This window comes from Bombina bombina, chromosome 3, assembly GCF_027579735.1.
Source record: "Bombina bombina isolate aBomBom1 chromosome 3, aBomBom1.pri, whole genome shotgun sequence".
NCBI lineage: Eukaryota > Metazoa > Chordata > Amphibia > Anura > Bombinatoridae > Bombina > Bombina bombina.
The window spans coordinates 205823123-205844001 of NC_069501.1; the positions used below are offsets into that span (position 1 = coordinate 205823123).

Here is a 20879-nt window from a genome sequence, read left to right on the forward strand (position 1 = left end):
CTCTTGTGAGCTGTTACTACTCACGGCTTCCCAGCGGTTCCTATGTGTCCTCAGTTTGACTCTCAGACAAGGGGTTCCGGTAGGTAATTTTCTTTGTGTTACCTTGTCACTGGTCTTTGTAGAAGTGCTCTGATTACAGCACCAAACTGTAGACAATCCTTTTGTTTCTGTAACTTGCGCAAGTTAGCTTTTGTGTTTGTAGTTCCTCAATCTCCTGCACTTTTTCACCTTATACACCTTTCTATCTGGGAAGTAGATAGTAGGAGAATAGGGCAAGGGATATTAACTCTTAAGCGCTAGTTTATTTAACCCCCTTTTTTTGCTACAAGAGTCCATGAGGCCCACCCTTTTTTGTGGTGGTTATGATTTTTTTGTATAAAGCACAATTATTCCAATTCCTTATTTTTTATGCTTTCGCACTTTTTTCTTATCACCCCACTTCTTGGCTATACGTTAAACTGATTTGTGGGTCTGGTGAGGGGTGTATTTATAGGCATTTTGAGGTTTGGGAAACTTTGCCCCTCCTGGTAGGAATGTATATCCCATATGTCACTAGCTCATGGACTCTTGCTAATATGAAAGAAATGAATTTATCAGGTAAGTTCTTACATAAATTATGTTTTTCAGTAAAAAAAAAACATTCACTGTAAATACTAGCACTGGCACTAGGACAACTGCAAGAGATACAATAGCTGTCGCTGATTATATTTGAGGCAATGACAAAAAGCTGACAGAGGCACATAACTGCAAATTCCAAAAAACTCAAGTCAAAGTGAATAAAGATGGCTGAGCTTCCCCTAGTCTCAGACCTCCCTATGCTAGGTTGAAAGTGGATTGGACAGGCTATTTTGGCATTTAATACCTGACTTCTTGTCCCTAATCTTAATCATTAGTAAAACTATATATATATAGCGTATAGTATATAGTAATGAATTGTCAGACCCTTATACATCACTGCAAATGAACAAACTGATTAGACAAATTAACTCCTTTTCCATTCCTTTGTTTCCTGCACCTTTGTTTTGGCACTAAACAAATACAAATAAAAAATTAAAACAACTAATAAACATACAATATGATTCGTTCCACAACCATTTCTTTACCCCGTTCTTTCAGATAGTAGGTATTCTGACAAATGCCTGAATTGGTCTAAATTCAGACAAATTTGTATTCCTCCCTGGCCGAATGCACATCTAACAAATATATGCACATTGTTTTTATTACATCTTGTTGTGTGATAAGGGGATAGATCACATTTAAGAGTTGCTATACTATACTAAATGGTAACCCTATTGTTGTTTATTTCACATTGTTTTTATTGTTAGGCTTGTAAGTTAGTTATTTTAAATATTGGATCATTATATTTCTATATAGTAGGGACATTACTAATCTAGGCTCAGGAAGGGATTAACTCACCACTTCTATACAGACATTTCTATTTTATCCTCTAAATTTCTTAACTGAGTGTAAAGCTATGAAGGATCATATAATCAAAACACATTTTTGTAAAGACCATATTGTACAATATTATTTATTTTTTTCTTAAAATAATCAGAACAATTTGTTTCACAGGTTATCACTTACAAAATAAATCAAGGAAATGGCTGGATAGGAAAATTAATACTTATAGTTGGTCATATTTTTTGTATACTTCTGTACAACAAGAAAAAAAGGTTTTATGAGAGTTTATCTGCATACTAACAAAGTATGACGCAATGAAACTTTCTGTGTTACATAAACCTTTAGGAACTAGTCCTATTCTAACAACTCTATACTTCTTTAGGTACCAGGCCCTTCTCTTCTTGTTCCACGGAATTCTCAGTTATTGCTTGTAGCGGCACGCCTACATTCTCTGGCACCTTAACTCTTTCAGTTCTGAAGCTGAAGTCTCTTATGTGAGGCACTAAGGTCTTCCACCTCTTTCCTAAAATCCAAAAAACAAGATACGTGTTAATATCTTTACTATTCAAAAGTTCTAAACACACAGACAGATTTCATATATGACATTACTTTGATGTGACTTCTCTCTCTGTGTGTATGTTGTGAAATGGATATTTACTAACACAGGTGTTTAAACTGGAGGAAGAAGGTGCTTGGTAGTTAAAGAGAAGTTACATTCAAAATTTAAACTTTCATAATTCAGAGCGTACAATTTAACAACTTTCCAATTTACTTATTTTATTAAATTTGCTTCATTCTTATGGTATACTTTGTTGAAGAGCATACCTAGCACTGCTGTGAGCTAGCTGGTGATTGGTGGCTACACATATATGCCTATTTTCATTGGCTCAACAGATATGTTGCATGTTCTATCTTATCCATAAAAGTTTTAATTTGACTTTTACATTCCATTAAGGTATTTATTTTAGACTTTGGTAAATTATATGATGTTTTAGGAAACTGAAAGTTAATATGCTGTAGTTTACACAATTATTTATACAACAGAATTAGACATGGGGGAATCCATCAGTTCACTTGCCAAAATCCAATAGGCTACATTTTAATTTAATTGATTATTGTGTCCTTTTATACCCATACACATTGTGAAACTATGCACAGTTTTAAAAGAAGAAAAATATACAGTAATTTGCTATTTTCATTTACTATTTTATGTTCATATTAACATTTTATTTATTTATTTTAAATTATTCAAGGATATTTATAATTTTAATAATGGTAATAGAGGTAGCAATTTAATTGTAATTATAGAATTAACCTAGTTATAACAATTGCAGTCATAACAGCTCAATATCTCCCAAATCTAGCCTTCTGATTTTAAAAAAATATAATAAAAATTAATGAATTAAGTGTTTATAAAGTGTTTTTTTAATTATTTATGGCTATTTAGTATTTGGATTACTGTTCAAAGGTAGTCATTAAATGCTAATTATATAAACCATAATTAATCTAATCCTAACAACTCCATACCTACCAAATTCACTTGCCCAATTATTATAAAATAAAATAAATTAATAAAGTGATAGGAGCTTTTATTTTGTAAATCATTTAATTATATAAATCATAATTTATTCAATATTTTAGTTTGCTCTTTTCTCTTTGGTTTTATAAAACATATTTTTTACAAGATAAAAGGTTTTAACATGGTTCATTGCTGTGTTTTATCTGTATAATAGATTTTTTACATTATGGTCTCATTAACAGGAATTCATTCTTACGCTAAACAGTAAACACCCAGACGCATTGGCTACAGTGAAAAACATTAACCTTAAAGAGACAGTAGACACCAATTGTCATATAACTCCATGCAACAGACACTACTATAAAGAATATGCACAGATAATCATCTACAAATCCAGTATAAAACATTTTAAAAACTTACTTTGAAGCTCCCAGTTTAGCACTGCTGATGAGGTTAGGCTGGGACACCCAGTGAAAGGGGATGGGAAAGCAGGAAGAGCAGACCTCTCCCATGCATATGAAAACTCAGACTGCACTAACAGGAACCAGCAGGAGTCTGTAAACACGTGTGTACATCTAATACTTTGGGGCTTGGTTAGGAGTTTGAAAATCAGCATAATGTAATAAATAATAAGCAAACTATAAATTGTTACAAAAACACTCTAAGGTGGGCTATATAAATGGAACATCCACAAAACATTTATGCAAAGAACAATCTAGTGTACAATGTCCTTTAAATGACTAATGGATAAAATGATTTGTACAAATAAAAAAAATATACTGTATATGTTAAAGGGACAGTCTACACCAGAATTGTTATTGTTTAAAATGATAGATAATCCCTTTATTACCCATTCCCTAGTTTTGCATAACCAACACAATTATATAAATACACTTCTTACCTCTGTAATTACCTTGTATCTAAGCCTCTGCAAACTGCCCCCTTATTTTAGTTCTTTTGACAATCATAGCTGGCTCACTGGATCTCCACGTGCGTGAGCACAGTGTTATCTATATGTCACACATGAACTAACACCCTCTAGTGGTGAAAAACTATTAAAATGCCCTGAGAGAAGAGGCGGCCTACACAGGCTTAGAAATTTGCATATGAACCTCCTAGGTTTAGATTTCAACTAAGAATACCAAGAGAACAAAGCAAAATTGGTGACAAAAGTAAATTGGAAAATTGTTTTAAATTACACTCTCTATCTGAATCATGAAAGTTTATTTTGGACTAGACTGTCCCTTTAATATCATTGTGCGCAATAAAATCCTAAGGGCTAGATTATGAGTGAAGCTCTATTTAACAATTTTGATTGAGCGTCAACTATGCTAAAAGTAAGCTTTATGTGCTCGTCGGGTTGCGCTCATTTTATGAGTTGAAAGTAAACTGTTTTTGCTAGCGTGCTAATCCGACGAGCGCAAAAAGACAAACTTAGATTATTGGGTGCGTGTTCACGTATTCCCCCATAGAAGACAATAGAGCAAAAAGAAAGTAGAAACTGAAGCGCAAACCTGATCGCATATTCTCATGTGCACTAACCCGACACGAAAATATGAATTTTTCACATTCCAATTTCTTTACATACAAAAATATGTTCTATTTATTCATAAATACATACAAGATCCCATTTTAAGGGGCATTCTCAATGAGAAGGGACAAGTCATTTTTAAGAGAAATCTAAATGTTAAGAATAGAATTTGCCCAAGTATGTTAAAATTTATAAAACCCATAAATTGGTTGGAGAAAAATACACAGGGCTTTTTTAAATGTGGTAGGAAAAGCTGCAGTTGTTGCACACATATGGAGAAATGTAATCAGGCCTTTGGAATTAAGAAAGGAGAATCAACATACAAGGTGAAGGGACTAATGAATTGTAAAACATGCTATGTTGTCTATCTTCTAAGGTGTACATGTGATAAGATTTATGTAGGTCGTACAAAACGTCCCGTGAAGACCCGATTCAATGAACACCTTAGAAATATAGGTAACGGCCTTGACAACCATGGTGTGTCAGCTCATTTTTTAGAAAAACATGGTAAAGACAGTACAGGGCTCACTATATTAGCCATTGAGCATGTTAAGAACCCTATTAGGGGTGGAGATCAGTTACTCCTTTTAAGACAGCGGGAGACCTACTGGATCCATAGGTTGGGATCTATGGGTCTGGATGGTCTGAACCGCGACATAGACTTAGCGGCATTTCTAGATATATGAGTCAACATTATACTGTAATTAAAATCTGTGTGTGTATATATAAAAAATATTTTTCTTTACCTTGGGTTCTGTATATGATGGTTCATGATAATGAATTAGGAAGGTTTAGGTTTTATGGTGAATAATTTGGTATTTGTATATAACATCAATTTTTTATTATGGTGTATTTTGGGGAGGGAAGAGAAAGAAAGTAGGCTATTATATGGATATATAAGCTTAGTCTGAGTAATGTTTTATATTTAGCTATTTTATTAATTAGACAGTTTTTAAACATTTTTAAATTAGTATTTATGATGCACTTTTTCAACTTGTATTTGAAATGAATCAATATGTGGGTTTTTTATTATGAAAATGCAATTGACTGTGTTGTTAAATATCGCAATGAAACAATTTATGGATATTATGAATTAATTGATATAGACAGGCTTTGTAGAAATGCTGATCAATAAGATGCTTTCAAATTGGAGTTCCACACACTTCAGAGACAGCCAATGATGTAAGGAGGTGTGGCGGACGAAAAAGACATAAAAAGGAACAGATGAGCAAGATGGGCATTGCCTCTGACGAAGCGAATAGGAGCCTCGCGAAACGCGTCAGGCCACACCCATTGACCGCATGTAGGATGTATGCTGATGACAGGAATAGGGTCATACTGAAGCTGGCTACTCACAGTGTACTGCTTTCCTGTACATTATAGAAGAAGTCCTAAATCAGTTGGGAGAATCGATCCGCTTGACACGCACTGCTAACAGAAGGGTGATAAAGAGTAGTTGGTGGAGAGACGTATCCCCTAAAGTTTTTATGCAAGCACATACCTCATATGTTTGAGGTCTTTTATGTGAGTGTTAATTTGTTATTTGTGTGTTTTATGTATTAAAGTGTTATAACTGCACTTATCCATGTACTTCTTTGTTGCACGGATTTGCACTCCTGTTCTTTCTGTTTTCTCAGGAATTGTCTCTACATATAGGAATATATATTTATAAATACTTAGAACATATTTACAGTAAATACACAGAACAACACTTTATTAAATATAAATATTGCATAAATATGCTTTTACATGTTTTCATCTACTTAACTGCAACTGTGTATATATGTATATAATAATTACATAAATACACATATACAAACATCTCTCTCTCTCTCTCTCTATATATATATATATATATATATATAACAAAGTCCACAGGTCCACAGGTATCTGCACTCCCACTACTAAGTACTCAATAACCAGGGTGCAAAGTCAGAAATATTGCAAATATTGCACAAACAGGGACTGCACTCACTGGATTTGTAAATAATAACATATATTGTAACATGGTGTGTATATATATATATATATATATATATATATATATATATATAAATATGTATGCATATCTATGTTAACGCCCTTTGCATTTTATTTCTCTCTAACACCTGTGATCTCATATCTTTGAGCCCTTATAACTTTTGTGTGCAATATTTTTGTTTTTGTAATCATTTTTATTAGATGGAGTTATTATGAGTGTAAGTGTACTTTGTAATGTATTTTTTATGTGTTTTTTCCCAAAACAGTTAACCAAAGCTCTGAGGACCCTGTAATCATTCTAGCGTAACATAATGACAAATCCAGTGCTGGAGGCTGTTTGTCATGCCCCTTCCATTTCTGTCCTCAGGACACTTTTACTTCCTTTTTTACTGCTTTGTATTTGCTCTGCTGGCACTTTTCCCTTTGATGTCAGATGTTACTACTTTTGTACAATGAATTTGACGCGGTTTAGGGCAGCATTGTTTCCTTTGCAACTTTTTCTATTTGATGTCTGTCTCATTATTGCTATGACTTTCATTGCAGCAATTTCAGAAGCAACCTGTTTGGCACCATGTAGCCTTTTTTATTTTGCAGTTATACGCCCTTTTAGTCGCTCTAGTATTGTTTAGCTTGTGTATTTTAGATGTAAACTTTGCTGACTTTTGCCTGGACTCGGATTTTCTCTTTTGCTTCTCGCCTTTATACTTCACAACCTGATTATTGCCAACCAAGCCTGAACCTTTGACTATTCTTTTGCCTAACATTTTTGTACCTTTGCTGCCCGATTGGTTTTGACCTGGATTGTCCTGTTTCCTCTTTTGTCCCAACTACTTGCTACCTCAGCCACTGGAACAAAACTCTTAGACTGTTTTCAGTATTTAGCCGAACCATCCACCTGACGCTGAATGGTTGCCAGGAATAGGGATGGGGAATCCATCTACTGGAACCTGACATGGCCTTAGAGAGGAAGTACTCCCCTGCTACTTAAGCTGCACATGAACAAAAGCCGTAACCAAGGCAATAAAGTTCTGATGTAGGAGCTTCTAGAAAAAGGACTGCAACACAAGTACCTGTAATTACTACTTTTTAAGTAATAGAAGAAAAATCATTTAGTGTACTGAACAAATTACTTAAGAAACATATATTCTTTTTTTTTGGTGGAACCAGCCATCATTATCAATATTTCTAAGCAAGTAATTCATATGAAATATGTTTAACTCTCAATAATAAAATATATATTACATCCTTGTGACCTAAAATACTGCATAAAAAAACACTATGGGGGCTCCATGTACTAAGCCGTCAATTCATCCGTCATTTTAGACGCGGATAAACTCGCCGTTACTCGCCGCGGGCGAAATGGTGTCCGCTGTCACTATGTACTAATAATCCCCCAATAAATAGACAAGTCTAGCCCGCCGCGAGCAGTGGCGGATTATTGATAAATTTGACGTCTCGCTCGCCGCGACTAAGCTGATGTACTTTTAACTTTCAGCTGAATTGTCTGGCCAATTATTAACACGTGACATGCAAGGTGTCACGAACATCATAGTAGTCGCGGGAATAGAATTTTGCTCCTATAAAAGTTCAACTTATCTAAACAACTTTATTATTGTTCTAAATTTTTTGAAGAGTGATAACAGCGTTATTTTTGTAATATTTATTTACAATTTGGATATGGCTTCATCTGGATCTGATAATATATAAATATTAATATAAAAATAATTATAAAGATTGACAACTATACAATACATATTTAAAATATAGATTACTCTTTAATTACAGTCGACAAATTTGGCGCAATTTATGTACATGGAAATGAGAGACAAATTAGACGCCAGTTATGCTGTACAATGCTGATATTACTGCCTTTTATATATGTCTAGACTGGCGTCTAGATTGACTTTCCTATTGTTTTGTACCTTGCCCGCCACCTAAAAGGTGGCGAGGCAAAAATAACGAGGTGGGAGCGGAAATTGTAGCGAGCGGACAAATAGATTTTTTAGTACATTCGTTTTTGGCGAGTTGGTGGTCAAATGTGTCTAATTACAGTGAAAAATGGAGCGGTAGCAAGGTTTGGCGGATAAGTACGCTCACAATTTTAAAGATGCGAGTTTTAACATAATTGACGGCTTTGTACATATCAGTTTGCGAATTTTGACGCGAGATTTGTTGCGGGTAGCTCGCTGACTGCTTAGTACATGGAGCTTTAGGAGTGAGATCTCCATTATGACAAAGTACCATTTTCTCTTACAGTTTTCTGGGACTCTATCCCAGTGCCATACTAATCCCCCTTGTTTAAAGATGACACAGCAGCCAGTCAGCAGAACTACTCTGTAACTCTAGTAGACAGCCACTGTCTAAGCCAAACTCCAAAAACCTGCAGATATAAGGAAGTGCAACCATGATGCTTAAGATATGAGGGATCAATAGACCTATATAAACAAAGTGAAAAAAGAATGTGTCAAAATGCAAAAAATACGATATATAATCCAGGGGTCTTCTGATGAGTGTCCTTAAAAAGAAGAAACATATAATAACAAAGTCCTATATGAGAATCCAAACAAGCAGGTGAATGAAATCTCATACTCACACAGACCAGAGCCCATGTATTTCCTTGAGAAATATAGTGAAGACAGGGGAGATTCCAAATCAGGTAAAATAATTTATAAAATATAAATCATTCAAATTCAACAGACTAATATGTGAACAAAACGCATGCAACAGCGTAACCGCTAAGCAAACAAGTGGAGGCTGAAAGCGGATAACAGTTCAAACAAAAAGCCACAAACCTCCCAGTGACATGAGTTCCTCTTGGCCAATCGTCTCCAACAGACGTTTCACCGGATTACTTCTGGATTTTTTATATGTACCATGCACAGAGAACAAACTTACAACTATGAGGGTCTGTTAGGTGAAACCTATGAAACTGTGGGGTCCTAGGCCAGTAATAGCTTGGGTGGTTATTTTGTATGCCCAATAATGGTAGAGGTTGCCAGCTGTCCTCCATAGAAATGCTATTGTATATATATATATATATATATATATATATATTTCCACTGTGTATCTGCACTCGCAATTCAAAGATAGTCAGCAAGCAGGGTGCTCAGTCAAAATTTCAATAAGTATCAACAAGTAGGGACTGCACTCGCTGGATTCAGTTCAAATAATACCTTATTTATTCAATGGTGACGTTTCGGGGTACGCAAAGGAAGGGGTTTGTGTACTCCGAAACGTCACCATTGAATAAATAAGTTATTATTTGAACTGAATCCAGTGAGTGCAGTCCCTACTTGTTGATACTTTTATATATATATATATATATATATATATATATATATATATATATATATATATATATATATATATATATATATACACACACACACATTGCAGAGAGTGCAATCATTGGATCTTGTATAAATATATATATATATATATATATATATATATATACTGTATATACACACACATACAGTATATATAAGCTGTGATTTTACTCACTACGCTAGTAAGAGGAATGTTTTTACATTCCCGTGTTGACAGTAAAAAAGCACAGATTTTTCCTTGGTGGCTACACCTAACAAAGAAATGTTAAACATCTTCCTTTTCATGCCAGTAACACAAAGTGCAGTACATGCATAGTGTTACTTCCTGTGCCATATTTGCTATGACTAAAGGCCTTTAAAATTCAGCTGCCATAAACAGCTTGACTATATGACTACTTACAGCTCTTTGGCTGATGTTTCAGACACATAAATAACCTTTGTCTAGTTTCTATTGAGTCTTCTCCTTTAAAACAAATAAAGTCCCTACATTATACATTCATACATTGAATACAAAATCACATACTGTACAGTAACTCTGGCCTTGGTCTTCAATAAACAACAGTAGCACCAATAACACTATAGTGCTTTTCTTTGCCCTGCAAATGATTGTGGTACATATAGCTGCAATCCCAGAAATCCAAAACAGTTCCTTGCATAGAAGGTTAAAGTGCCATAAAACAGGTTGAGATCTGTGCATATCCTAAAAGGGCTAATTAAGTAAAAAATAGTTTGCATAAAAAAATTGTTTAAAAATTGCTGGCAAGTATCTTAAAATAATTTTCAAAAATAAGGAAAATTAGTTACAAAGCTGTGCTCCACCCCCCCCCCCCCTTATCAGTGTTTAGACAGAAGCATTGTATTTCAACTGAGTTAACAGCTTCTAGGCATGCTCCAGCAGATAATCCCTATTCACTTCTGCATTTTACCAAAACAAAAGGTGGCTATAGCTACAAACATAAAAGGAAATGTGTGGGGGGAGTTAGAGCTGTACAATTCTGAAACTAAAGAGAAAGGGTTAATGACAAGGCACTGCAGTATAAATTTGCAGGTAAAGTAATTAAAGTACATATTATATTATTTTGTCTCTATACCAACTTGTTTTATGTCCCTTTAACAATGTGCAGTGTGATGCTAGATGCCATATACAAATAGCAGGGAATTAACTGACATGCTAAATACACAGAAGTAACACAGATATGTCTCCGTAACAACAGCAAAATATACCAAGACAAGTGTGAAAATAATTAATCAAGGCAAACTATGCAAGTACAAACAGTGCAATAACATTTTAATATGAACAATAATTCTATACAGGTATAAATATTACTCACAATTTTCAGACCCATGTTCTTTCCTGGTATCCAAAATTCTTACACCCAATACAATTATTACATCTAAAAAAAACCTTTGAAATCTTTGGAATCATCTATTAAAGGGACATAAAACAAGTTGAGACAAGTTGAGACAAAATATAAAAATATGTACATTAATTACTTTACCTGCAAATTTATACTACAATGCCTCATCATTAACCCTTTCTTTTAAGTTTCTGAATTGTACAGCTCTAACTCCCCCCACACAATTCCTTTTATGGCTGAAGCTATATCCATTGTTGTTTTGGTAAAATGCACAAATGAATAGGGATTATCTGATGGGCATGCCTAGAAGCTTTAAACTCAGTTGAAATACAATGCCTGTGTCTAAACACTGATAAGAGGAGTGGAGCACAATGTCCAGACTGCATGGCTATTTTAAGTATTTTTGAAAATTATTTTAAAATACTTCCCAACAATTTTTAAACAAATTTTTTATTCAAACTATTTTTACTCAATTAGCCCTTTTAGGATATGCGCAGATCTCAACCTGTTTTATGGCACTTTAGGTCCATTAAAGGGACACCCAAGTCAAAATTAAACATTCATGATTCAGATAGAGCAGCAATTTTAAACAACTTTCCAATTTACTTCCATTAGCAAAATAGGCACAGAATTTTTATATTTACACTTTTGAGTCACTAGCTCCTACTGAACATGTGCAAGAATTCACAGAATATATGTATATGCATTTGTGATTGGCTGATGGCTGTCACATGATCCAGGAGAAGTGGAAATAGACATAACTTTATTTGTCAGGAAAAAAAATCTACTATTCATTTGAAGTTCAGACATTGGGGTAGATTTAATAAGTAGCGGATGCTGCTATCTACCCCCCGTAGTTTCAGGCTCGCCGTAAACAGAAGTTAAGAAGCAGGTGGTGGACTGCAATCATCCCGATCAAATTCGATCAGGATTGACACCCCCTGCCAGGGCCACCATCAGTGGGTGAAAGGGGTGACTCCTGTCAGGGGCCCACAAGGCAAGCACAACTATTTTTATTTATTTTTTAAATTTGGCAGCCAACAGAGGGTGCTACAGCAGCATGCTGTTGAACATGGAAATGTTATTACAAGGACTGAATCATTAGCATTTGAGAGGATTTCTGAGTGTGCACTAAACCACTTCAGTTTGTACAGTGTGTGCCTGAGTCAGAGGGCAGATCCCTTTCATTTGCAGAGGAGGTAGGACTTACTTAGAAATTGCACAAAGAAATAAAAAACATTTACTGATTGTAAATTCAGTGTGGTAGTTGTATGGTGGGGCCAGGGGTCCATAAAAACATATTTTCTTAGCAATATGCAGCAGTGTATTTATGATTATTGGACAATGCTATAGAAATTCTATATTTAAAACCATGCAGAAATGTTTCCTCCTCAATACACAAATGGTAGGTGCCCTTTTGGCAGATATTATTTTTATATATATATATATATATATATATATATATATATATATATATATATATATATATATATATATATATATATATATATATATATATATATATATATTCCAGTTTACTGCCCCTTTATGCAAGGACTTTCCAGATGCCAGGAGGCATTTTATATAAGATTTTTACATCTGCATAAAATGTTATACTCTCAGGCTAAGATTGCTCAGTGTTTGGAATGATACAGGTTACCTTAACACTTTTCATTTTACACTACAGCTGACTTAATTTTGAAATACATACAAACAAGCCTAAATCCTGCATTTAACCAGATCTAATGGTATGAGGCTGAGTACCACAGCTTATGGTTTCACCAAGACCATATAGAGTACAGCATTTTCAAAATCCTTAAGTACAGCTGACTGATGGGAACACCAGATTTGAAGTGGTGCTCTTGGTTGGGGAAAATGGTGAAAAAAAACCCCAAACATATGTCAACCTTTCAAAAGTGCTTTTCTTTATCTATCTATTCTCACAGATCATTAATGTACAATTTTGAATTCACAGAAATATTTTTGTTTGCACATTTATGAATATGATTCTTTAAAAAGTGATCTATTAATTTCTGCTATTTATTTATCATGCATGTCACAAACTGTTGATTTAGGGGATGGTAGGTATAGAAATGTTACCTCATTTGAGTGTTTTGGTGGGTGTCTGTGTTTATGTATTTGTGCTTTTGTTGTTGTCTCTATGAGTGTGTATGTATTTTTTTTTGTGGGTCTCTCTATGAGGGTGTGTGTGTTTGTCTTTGTGCATTTTCTGTGGATGCCTCTGTGAGGGTGTATGTCTTTGTGCATTTTCTGTGGATATCTCTGTGAGGGTGTGTGTGTAAGCAGTAACATCTTCCTGGAGCTCTGGAGGAAAAAGCGTTAATCAGCCAATTATTGTCTCATATCAACAGCAATCAACACATTTACAATTATAATCGCAACCACAATAACTTGTCCTCCAAACCTATACCTCAAATTGCTGTGCCGGTGATTCCAGAGCCAAAATTGGAAAACAGAGGCTTGCGGTGGTGGCCATCTCGCAGGCAGCGTCGTCCCCCTGGAACTCCAGGGTATCTAGCCACTGCTGGTTATATATATTGCAACAAGCGCACCATAACAATAACCTCTCACAAGTCTTCACATCTCTACTAATTCAGCAACCACTATTAGTCTTCAGATCTACGCATCCATCGGCAATGGCGATGAAAAATGCAACCACTAGGAGTGATGACATTTTGAATAATCTGGATCGGCAGTTCGCTAAGATTGAGGCTCTGTTTCAAACATTGATCGATAGAACACTGTCAGAACATGAGCTTTTAATGTACATAGAAAATAATAAACCTATAAAAGGCAAAGACTTATCTATGATGGAATATGTGGCTGACACAGTAAGCTTGGCTTCGCATCTCAATATGATCAAGCATCCAGAGGGGCTGACTTCTTCACAGAATATAACTTCAAACAGCCCTATACCTCCTGCCAGCCTATCCTCCATAAAAAAATAAAATAAATATATCACTTGGGATCAAAAAAGCTCCTCTACATCTGGACCTAACTTGGCGTTAAGCCCTTATACATCATGGATGCCATCATTAACAGAGACTGGAAGGGAGATATCGTTCCCAAAAGGTGACGACTCTACATATCCGCACTTAGCTTTAGCTAATCTGGAACGGGACATGGCACTATATTAAACACTATCGGCAGGCTTTACTATTGGGGATATCCTAAACCAACAAAATGTATCTAGTACTTGCCAGCGCAGAGCATACACTTTTACTTTCTGAACTGATATGCACTCACAACGTGGACGCAGCAATCGCCAGATCCCTCTTGGATAAACATATGTTTTATCCTCTTGCACAAAAGCGTAAGCAGGGACCGATGAAGACCCGAGAAGGATAAAACCTGAATGTTACTCCTTTTAATTAACTAACACTTGCTCTGCATAATTGAAATATATATAGAGCAACAGGTTATATTACAGTTACATCACAGGTTTTCTATTGTTATAAAATATATAGAGGTACATGTTTTAATTCTTAGAAGAAAACAATACCAAACTAGATAGGTTATCTTGCTTTCTTTTTTCATAAAATCATTCACATATTAGCTTTGTGACTTGTCTGAGTAACCATGGCTAGCGGCCGGGGCCATGGGAATAGGCTAAGACCTTTATATCCTAAATAATATTATGTCCCATCTTAACTGAGAGAAAGTCTTTTCACAATCTAAAAGTCTCCTGGATCAATGCACTAAAGTTCTTTAGTTACCTCATAGTTTAAAATTTTTTTGTCTACTCCTATAATCTACCTGACAAATACTACAGTAATGAGTCATCAAGCATAAGCAGGAGCTATTACGGATGTCTGCACAATAACATTTCCATACCCATAACATATATATATATATATATATATATATATATATATATATATATATATATATATATATATATACTCCAAATTCTTACCCCACTGGAAACATCCTTAAAGTATGGTGAACACATCTATACATACTAACTAACTGACCAGCTTTGGCCCTTTATTTTCTTTTATCCTTCCTTTTTCTCCTTTATTTAGCTCTCCTTTATAAAGCCCTGACAACACTTATAATATACCTTTTGATGAGGATCCAAAAGTGTATCTGTCAGTAGGGTCAAAAATGAAGATACTAGCTATATTCTCATAAATACAGGGATGTCTGTGTGTTTGTGTGTTTATTTGCGTGTCTGCTAGAGTGTCTATATGTGAATCCTTATGTGCGAGTTTAAGTGTATGAGTGAGTCTGTGTTTTTGTGTTACTACTTTTACAACATTTCCAAGTTTGACTACACAAGAATAAAGTGCATATACGTTTTAGTCACTTGGTCAAAAATTGCACATGTCAAAAGGGGGGCCTGATCAATGGTTAATTAAGGGGCCCCAACATTTCTAGTGGCGGCCCTGCCCCCTGCTAGCGGCCGCTTGTGCAATGTTAAATGACAACAGCGTATGCTGCATGGCATTTAATAAATTGACCTCTAAGTGCTATTGCATTGTCTTTTTATCATATATTTGTTGATTATACAAATCTATTGTATTTACTGACTCTTTACTAGATAAAAACCTATGATTATTATTTAGAAACACTTCAGTGTTTCCTAATGATCTCAAAATTTTTGAGCACTTTGATTTCATATTAATAGGTTAACTTTACTTTTATCTAAGACATCATCCTTTTTTATACTTCAAAAGTTTTATTCTATTAATTTCTTCTATAGCTGTGTTTGTTCGATTTAATTTTTTTTCATTATATTACTTTTCAATAAACCTTTCTTGTAATACTTTTGTCTTTTGTAAAAACATGTCTTTGTACAATTTCTTCTGTCTATACATTTGGATCGTTAGTAAATTTTTAAGCAAACTTCTCTAATGGCAACTATTAATTTCTATGTCATTTTTCAACTTTCTTAAAATAATTCCTTGTTTTGATTTTTTTCTTCTTAAATATTCATCTAAAAAGACCTTTTAATTTCTTTCCCATTTTAGTTCTATTTGACAATCAAACTTATTTAAAAAACAAACTATTCCTCTAATTGTTCTAGTGTTCCTTTGCCAGAGGAGATACACATCATCAATGTATCTGCCATAGGACACCAGATTTGCATTCCAATCTGCAGTGCCATCAATCTGTAAATTGAATTGGTTGTCATAACAGAAGAAATAAGAACTAATATAAATTCTATACTCTCCAAAATGAATGTAAATTCTTCTTCCAGTAAGCTAACATTTCTTAATAATCAGTTCAGCTGGAATTCCTCTACTTTTTGATGTTTGTATATAACTATGTTACATCTGCTGTTACTAACCCATGTCCATATTTCAATTGATAAGGTTTTAAAACACTTAAAGTGTCTTTTAGATAGGATTTATGTTTGGTTACATAAGGTTGTAGTAATTTAGTTATATATGTGAAGAATTGATTGTAAGGAAATTAATCCGAGACACAACTGGTCCGTGATGGATTAACCATATTTTTAGGTATCTGAGCTTTGGCTTAATGCCCCTTCAGGGATATTTTGGCATACGTTTTTATGTTGTTTTAATGACATAAATACATTTTATTTCTAGAGTTGTGCCATGGACAATGTATAGACATTATAGTATAGACATTATATAGTAATCAGCAGCAGATATTTATCATGTAGATTTCCTATGAAAACAAAAGCCAGTCCGGAACTGGTTCAAGCAACGGGCTAGATTCATAGAAGCTCTTTAAGCTGCTGACTGGCTTTGTTATTGAATTGTAAAATATATGCATGTCTGTTTTATTAGGGTAAGTTAGTCTTGCTTGATAGAAGAGAGCGTCTCCGAAACCTCACAGAAGCGATCAAGGGGTTGGCCATGGGTATTCTGGTGTGCTCATGAAAACCCGAATACTGGAGTTGACAAGCACTGTTCTAGAGGCCCTGGCAGGATTTTTCACCTAAACCATATTGAAGCATAATTTATATAAACTACCCTGTGAAGTATGTTGTCTTGCGGTCAAGTCTCACTATTTCAGATGTAAGAAGCTTATCTCCTTTACTTTTTACTTCTGTTAACCTTTTTTAAAGCTGTTTGTGCATATGTTAGATTGGACTATTTCTTTTAATTTGTTTATTTAGTAATGTTTTTGTAATGCCAGTAACATTTAATAATGTTTTTGTAATGCCAGTATCCTCATCAGAGATAGATCCTGCTCCACTGATTATAAAAGGTTCTAATCTCACAACTCAAAGCTACAACAAGAGATGGTTACTAATCTCTCTGAATTACATATTTTTTAAGTTGTGATGTTGCGTAGTGTTGCTAATGACATGAATACATTTATTTGTAGATTTGTGTGCCATGAACAATTTGCAGGTATCATGGTAAGAAACATCAGTACAACTGTCATTCTTGGTAACATTATGCACATTGGGCCAGATTGCAAGTGGAGCACTAATTAACGCTACCCCTTGAGTGTTAACTGTGCTAGAAGTAGGCTTTTTGCACTTGTTGGGTTTTGCTTGTATTATGAGTTGAAGTAAACTGTTTTCACTCCCACTCTAATCTGATAAGAAAAAGGGTGAAAAAGAACACCCTTCTCGCACGCAAACCCGATCGCATATTCTCATATGCACTAACCTGACATGAAAATATGAATGATTTTACATTCCAAAGTTCTTCACATAGAAGAATATGTTCTATTTATTCATTAATACATATTTTTATATATAGCTGATGGTATTTTGGTCCAATATATTTTAATATACACACACACACACACACACACACACACACACACACACACACACACACACACATATATATATATATATATATATATTTACATGATTATATATAGGTTTAGACATATACAGATATTTATAGGAATATTTATTTATAAATTCTTAGAACATATTCTGCTATGTGGAATGTGAAATATTTATACTACATATACAGCATAACATTATATTGCATAAATATACTTTTACATGTTTTCATCTACTTAACTACAAGTATGTCTTTATATCTATACATATGTGTTTATATGTGTATATATGTGTATATATGTCTGTAAATACATATACACATATAAATACATTAATACATATGTACACATACAGTCATGTGAAAAATAAAGTACACCGTCTTTGAATTCTATGGTTTTACATATCAGGACATAATAACAATCATCTGGTCCTTAGCAGGTCATAAAATACAACCTCAGACGGACAACAACACATGACATATTACACTGTATCATGATTTATTTTTCAAAAATAAAGACAAAATGGAGAATCCAGGTGTGAAAAACTAAGTACACCTTATGATTCAATAGCTTGTAGAACCACCTTTAGCAGTGATAACCTGAAGTAATTGTTTCCTGTATGACTTTATCAGTCTCACATAATTGTGGAGGAATTTTAGCCCACTCTTCTTTACAACGTTGCTTTAGTTCATTGAGGTTTGCAGGCATTCGTTTATGCACATCTCTCTTAAGGTCCCACTACAGCTTTTCATTCGGGTTGAGGTCTGGTTTTTGACTGGGCCAGTGCAACACCTTGATTCTTTTCTTTTTCATCCATTCTGTTGTAGATTTGCTGGTGTACTTGGGATCATTGTCCTGTTGCCCAATTTTCGGCCAAGCTTTAGCTGTTGGGACAGATGGTCTCACATATGACTCTAGAATACTTTACTATACAGAGGAGTTCATGGTCAACTCAATGACTGCAAGGTGCCCAGGTCCTGTGGCTGCAAAACAAGCCCAAGTTATCATCCCTTCACCACCGTGCTTGACAGTTGGTATGAGGTGTTGGTGCTGATATGCTGTGTTTGGTTTTTGCCAAACGTGGTGTTGTGCATTATGGCCAAACATCTCCACACTGGTCTCCTCTGTCCAAAGGAAATTGTTCCAGAAGTCTTGTGGTTTGTTCAGATGCAACTTTGCTAACCTAAGCCATGCTGCTATGTTCTTCTTAGAGAGAATAGGCTTTGTCCTGGCTACCCTTCCATACAAACCATACTTGTTCAGTCTTTTTCTAATTTTACTGTCATGAACTTTAACATTTAACATGCTAACTGAGGCCTGTAGAGTCTGAGATGTAACTCTTGTTTTTTTTCAATTTCTCTGAGCATTGCAAGGTCTGACCTTGAGATAAATTTGCTCTGACGTCCACTCCCAAGAAGATTGGCAGCTGTCTTGAATGTTTTCCACTTGTGAATAATCTTTCTCACTGTAGAATAATGGACATTAAATTGTTTGGAAATTGCCTTATAACCCTTCCTAGATTAATGGGCAGCAACAATTGCTTCTCTAAGATCATTGCTGATGTCTTTCCTCCTTGGCATTGTGGTAACACTCACCTGAATGCTCCACACCAGCAAACTGATAAAACTTTGGCTTTTATAGAGGTGGTCACACTGGCTGATGATCAATTAATCAACGGCATTTTTATTAACAGCACCTGGCTGCCTCTTAGCCTCTTAACTCCTATGGAAGCAGTAAGGGTGTACTTCTTTTTTCACACATGGCTTCACCATTTTGGCTTTATTTTTGTTAAATAAATAATAACACAGTGTAATATGTTATGTGTTGTTGTTCATCTGAGGTTGTACTTACCTAATTTTAAGACATGTTAAGGTACAGATGATGGTTATTATGTCCTGATATGTAAAACCATAGAATTCAAAGAGGTTGTACTTTCTTTTTCACATGACTTTATATATATATATATATATATATATATATATATAATGTTTTTTAGTACAATATACATCTATACCTATATATATATATATATGACCAAATCAGTGAGAAAAGAGCTCTGACAATTCTAAAAGAGCTAAAGCGGATTACTGGCCGCACCAATACAACCCTACAGTGTACATGGAAATGACATCCTAGACAGGTATGCTGAACATATATATTTTAATAAAAACATAGCCAAAAAGGTACATGCTGAGAATGATAGCAAAAATCAAGTTACAAAATACAAGTTGCAGGTGTAGTGCACTACTGATATCTGTAAGCTAGCATTTGCAAGGTTAAATGTCGACTCATGAGAAAGTTCATCTCTAATGCCGGGCACTTGAGTGTTAAGAACACGCTCCGGTTATAGTTTAGACAGAATACCGTCCTTGATATCTCATTGGTGTGTATTTTTGATCCGGTACCGGATTTGGAAAATTAGTATGAGAGTCCAAGAGTGGTAATTTCACCGTTGACAACTTAATCCCATATGTAAGTGACACATCAAACTTCAGACTTTCAGAGTGCAAGACTTATTACTGCATGGCTTACCTTCACTCTCTTCACACACTCTACGGTATTACCTGGCAGGATCTCATCCGTGGTGTGACTCACAGCGATGTATTCCGCCTATGCAGCTCTTCACTTGCTCAGGTATTGAAACTTGATATCGCCAGATTCACAGCAAATCCACCATGCTGGCGTCCTCCACACTGTGTCTTGTTCCAAACATTACGCGTTTCGCCCCTCCCCCTTTGCGGGCTGAACTCAGGGCTTCATCAGATGTGTCTAATTAGACACCACAACAAACTTTATAACACTCGTGCAGATACAAAGTTACACCCCTTTCGTGAATTTTAAAGGGGATGTATTGTGCATGTAAATTTCAATGGCTACAATTAAATACTTAGATACATTTTATATACAACTAAACTATACAATATAGCATGTTACAATTTCCAAGTTTTGCTTGTTACATGATGATGTACAGCATTAAAATACAGCTTTAATTTTACACTGAAAAATACTTATGTGAACAT

General features: G+C 34.8%; 1 protein-coding gene across 1 annotated transcript in view; it reads right to left on the reverse strand.

Moving 5' to 3' along the window:
* Nucleotides 1-1515: 1515 nt before the first annotated feature.
* TRPV1 (transient receptor potential cation channel subfamily V member 1) overlaps nt 1516-20879 on the reverse strand; it is a 341264-nt gene continuing 321900 nt past the window's right edge. The window contains exon 16 of the mRNA XM_053706095.1: nt 1516-1924. Within this exon, the coding sequence (XP_053562070.1) occupies nt 1770-1924 (155 nt within the window). The 3' untranslated portion in view covers nt 1516-1769. The remainder of the gene's footprint in view (nt 1925-20879) is intronic.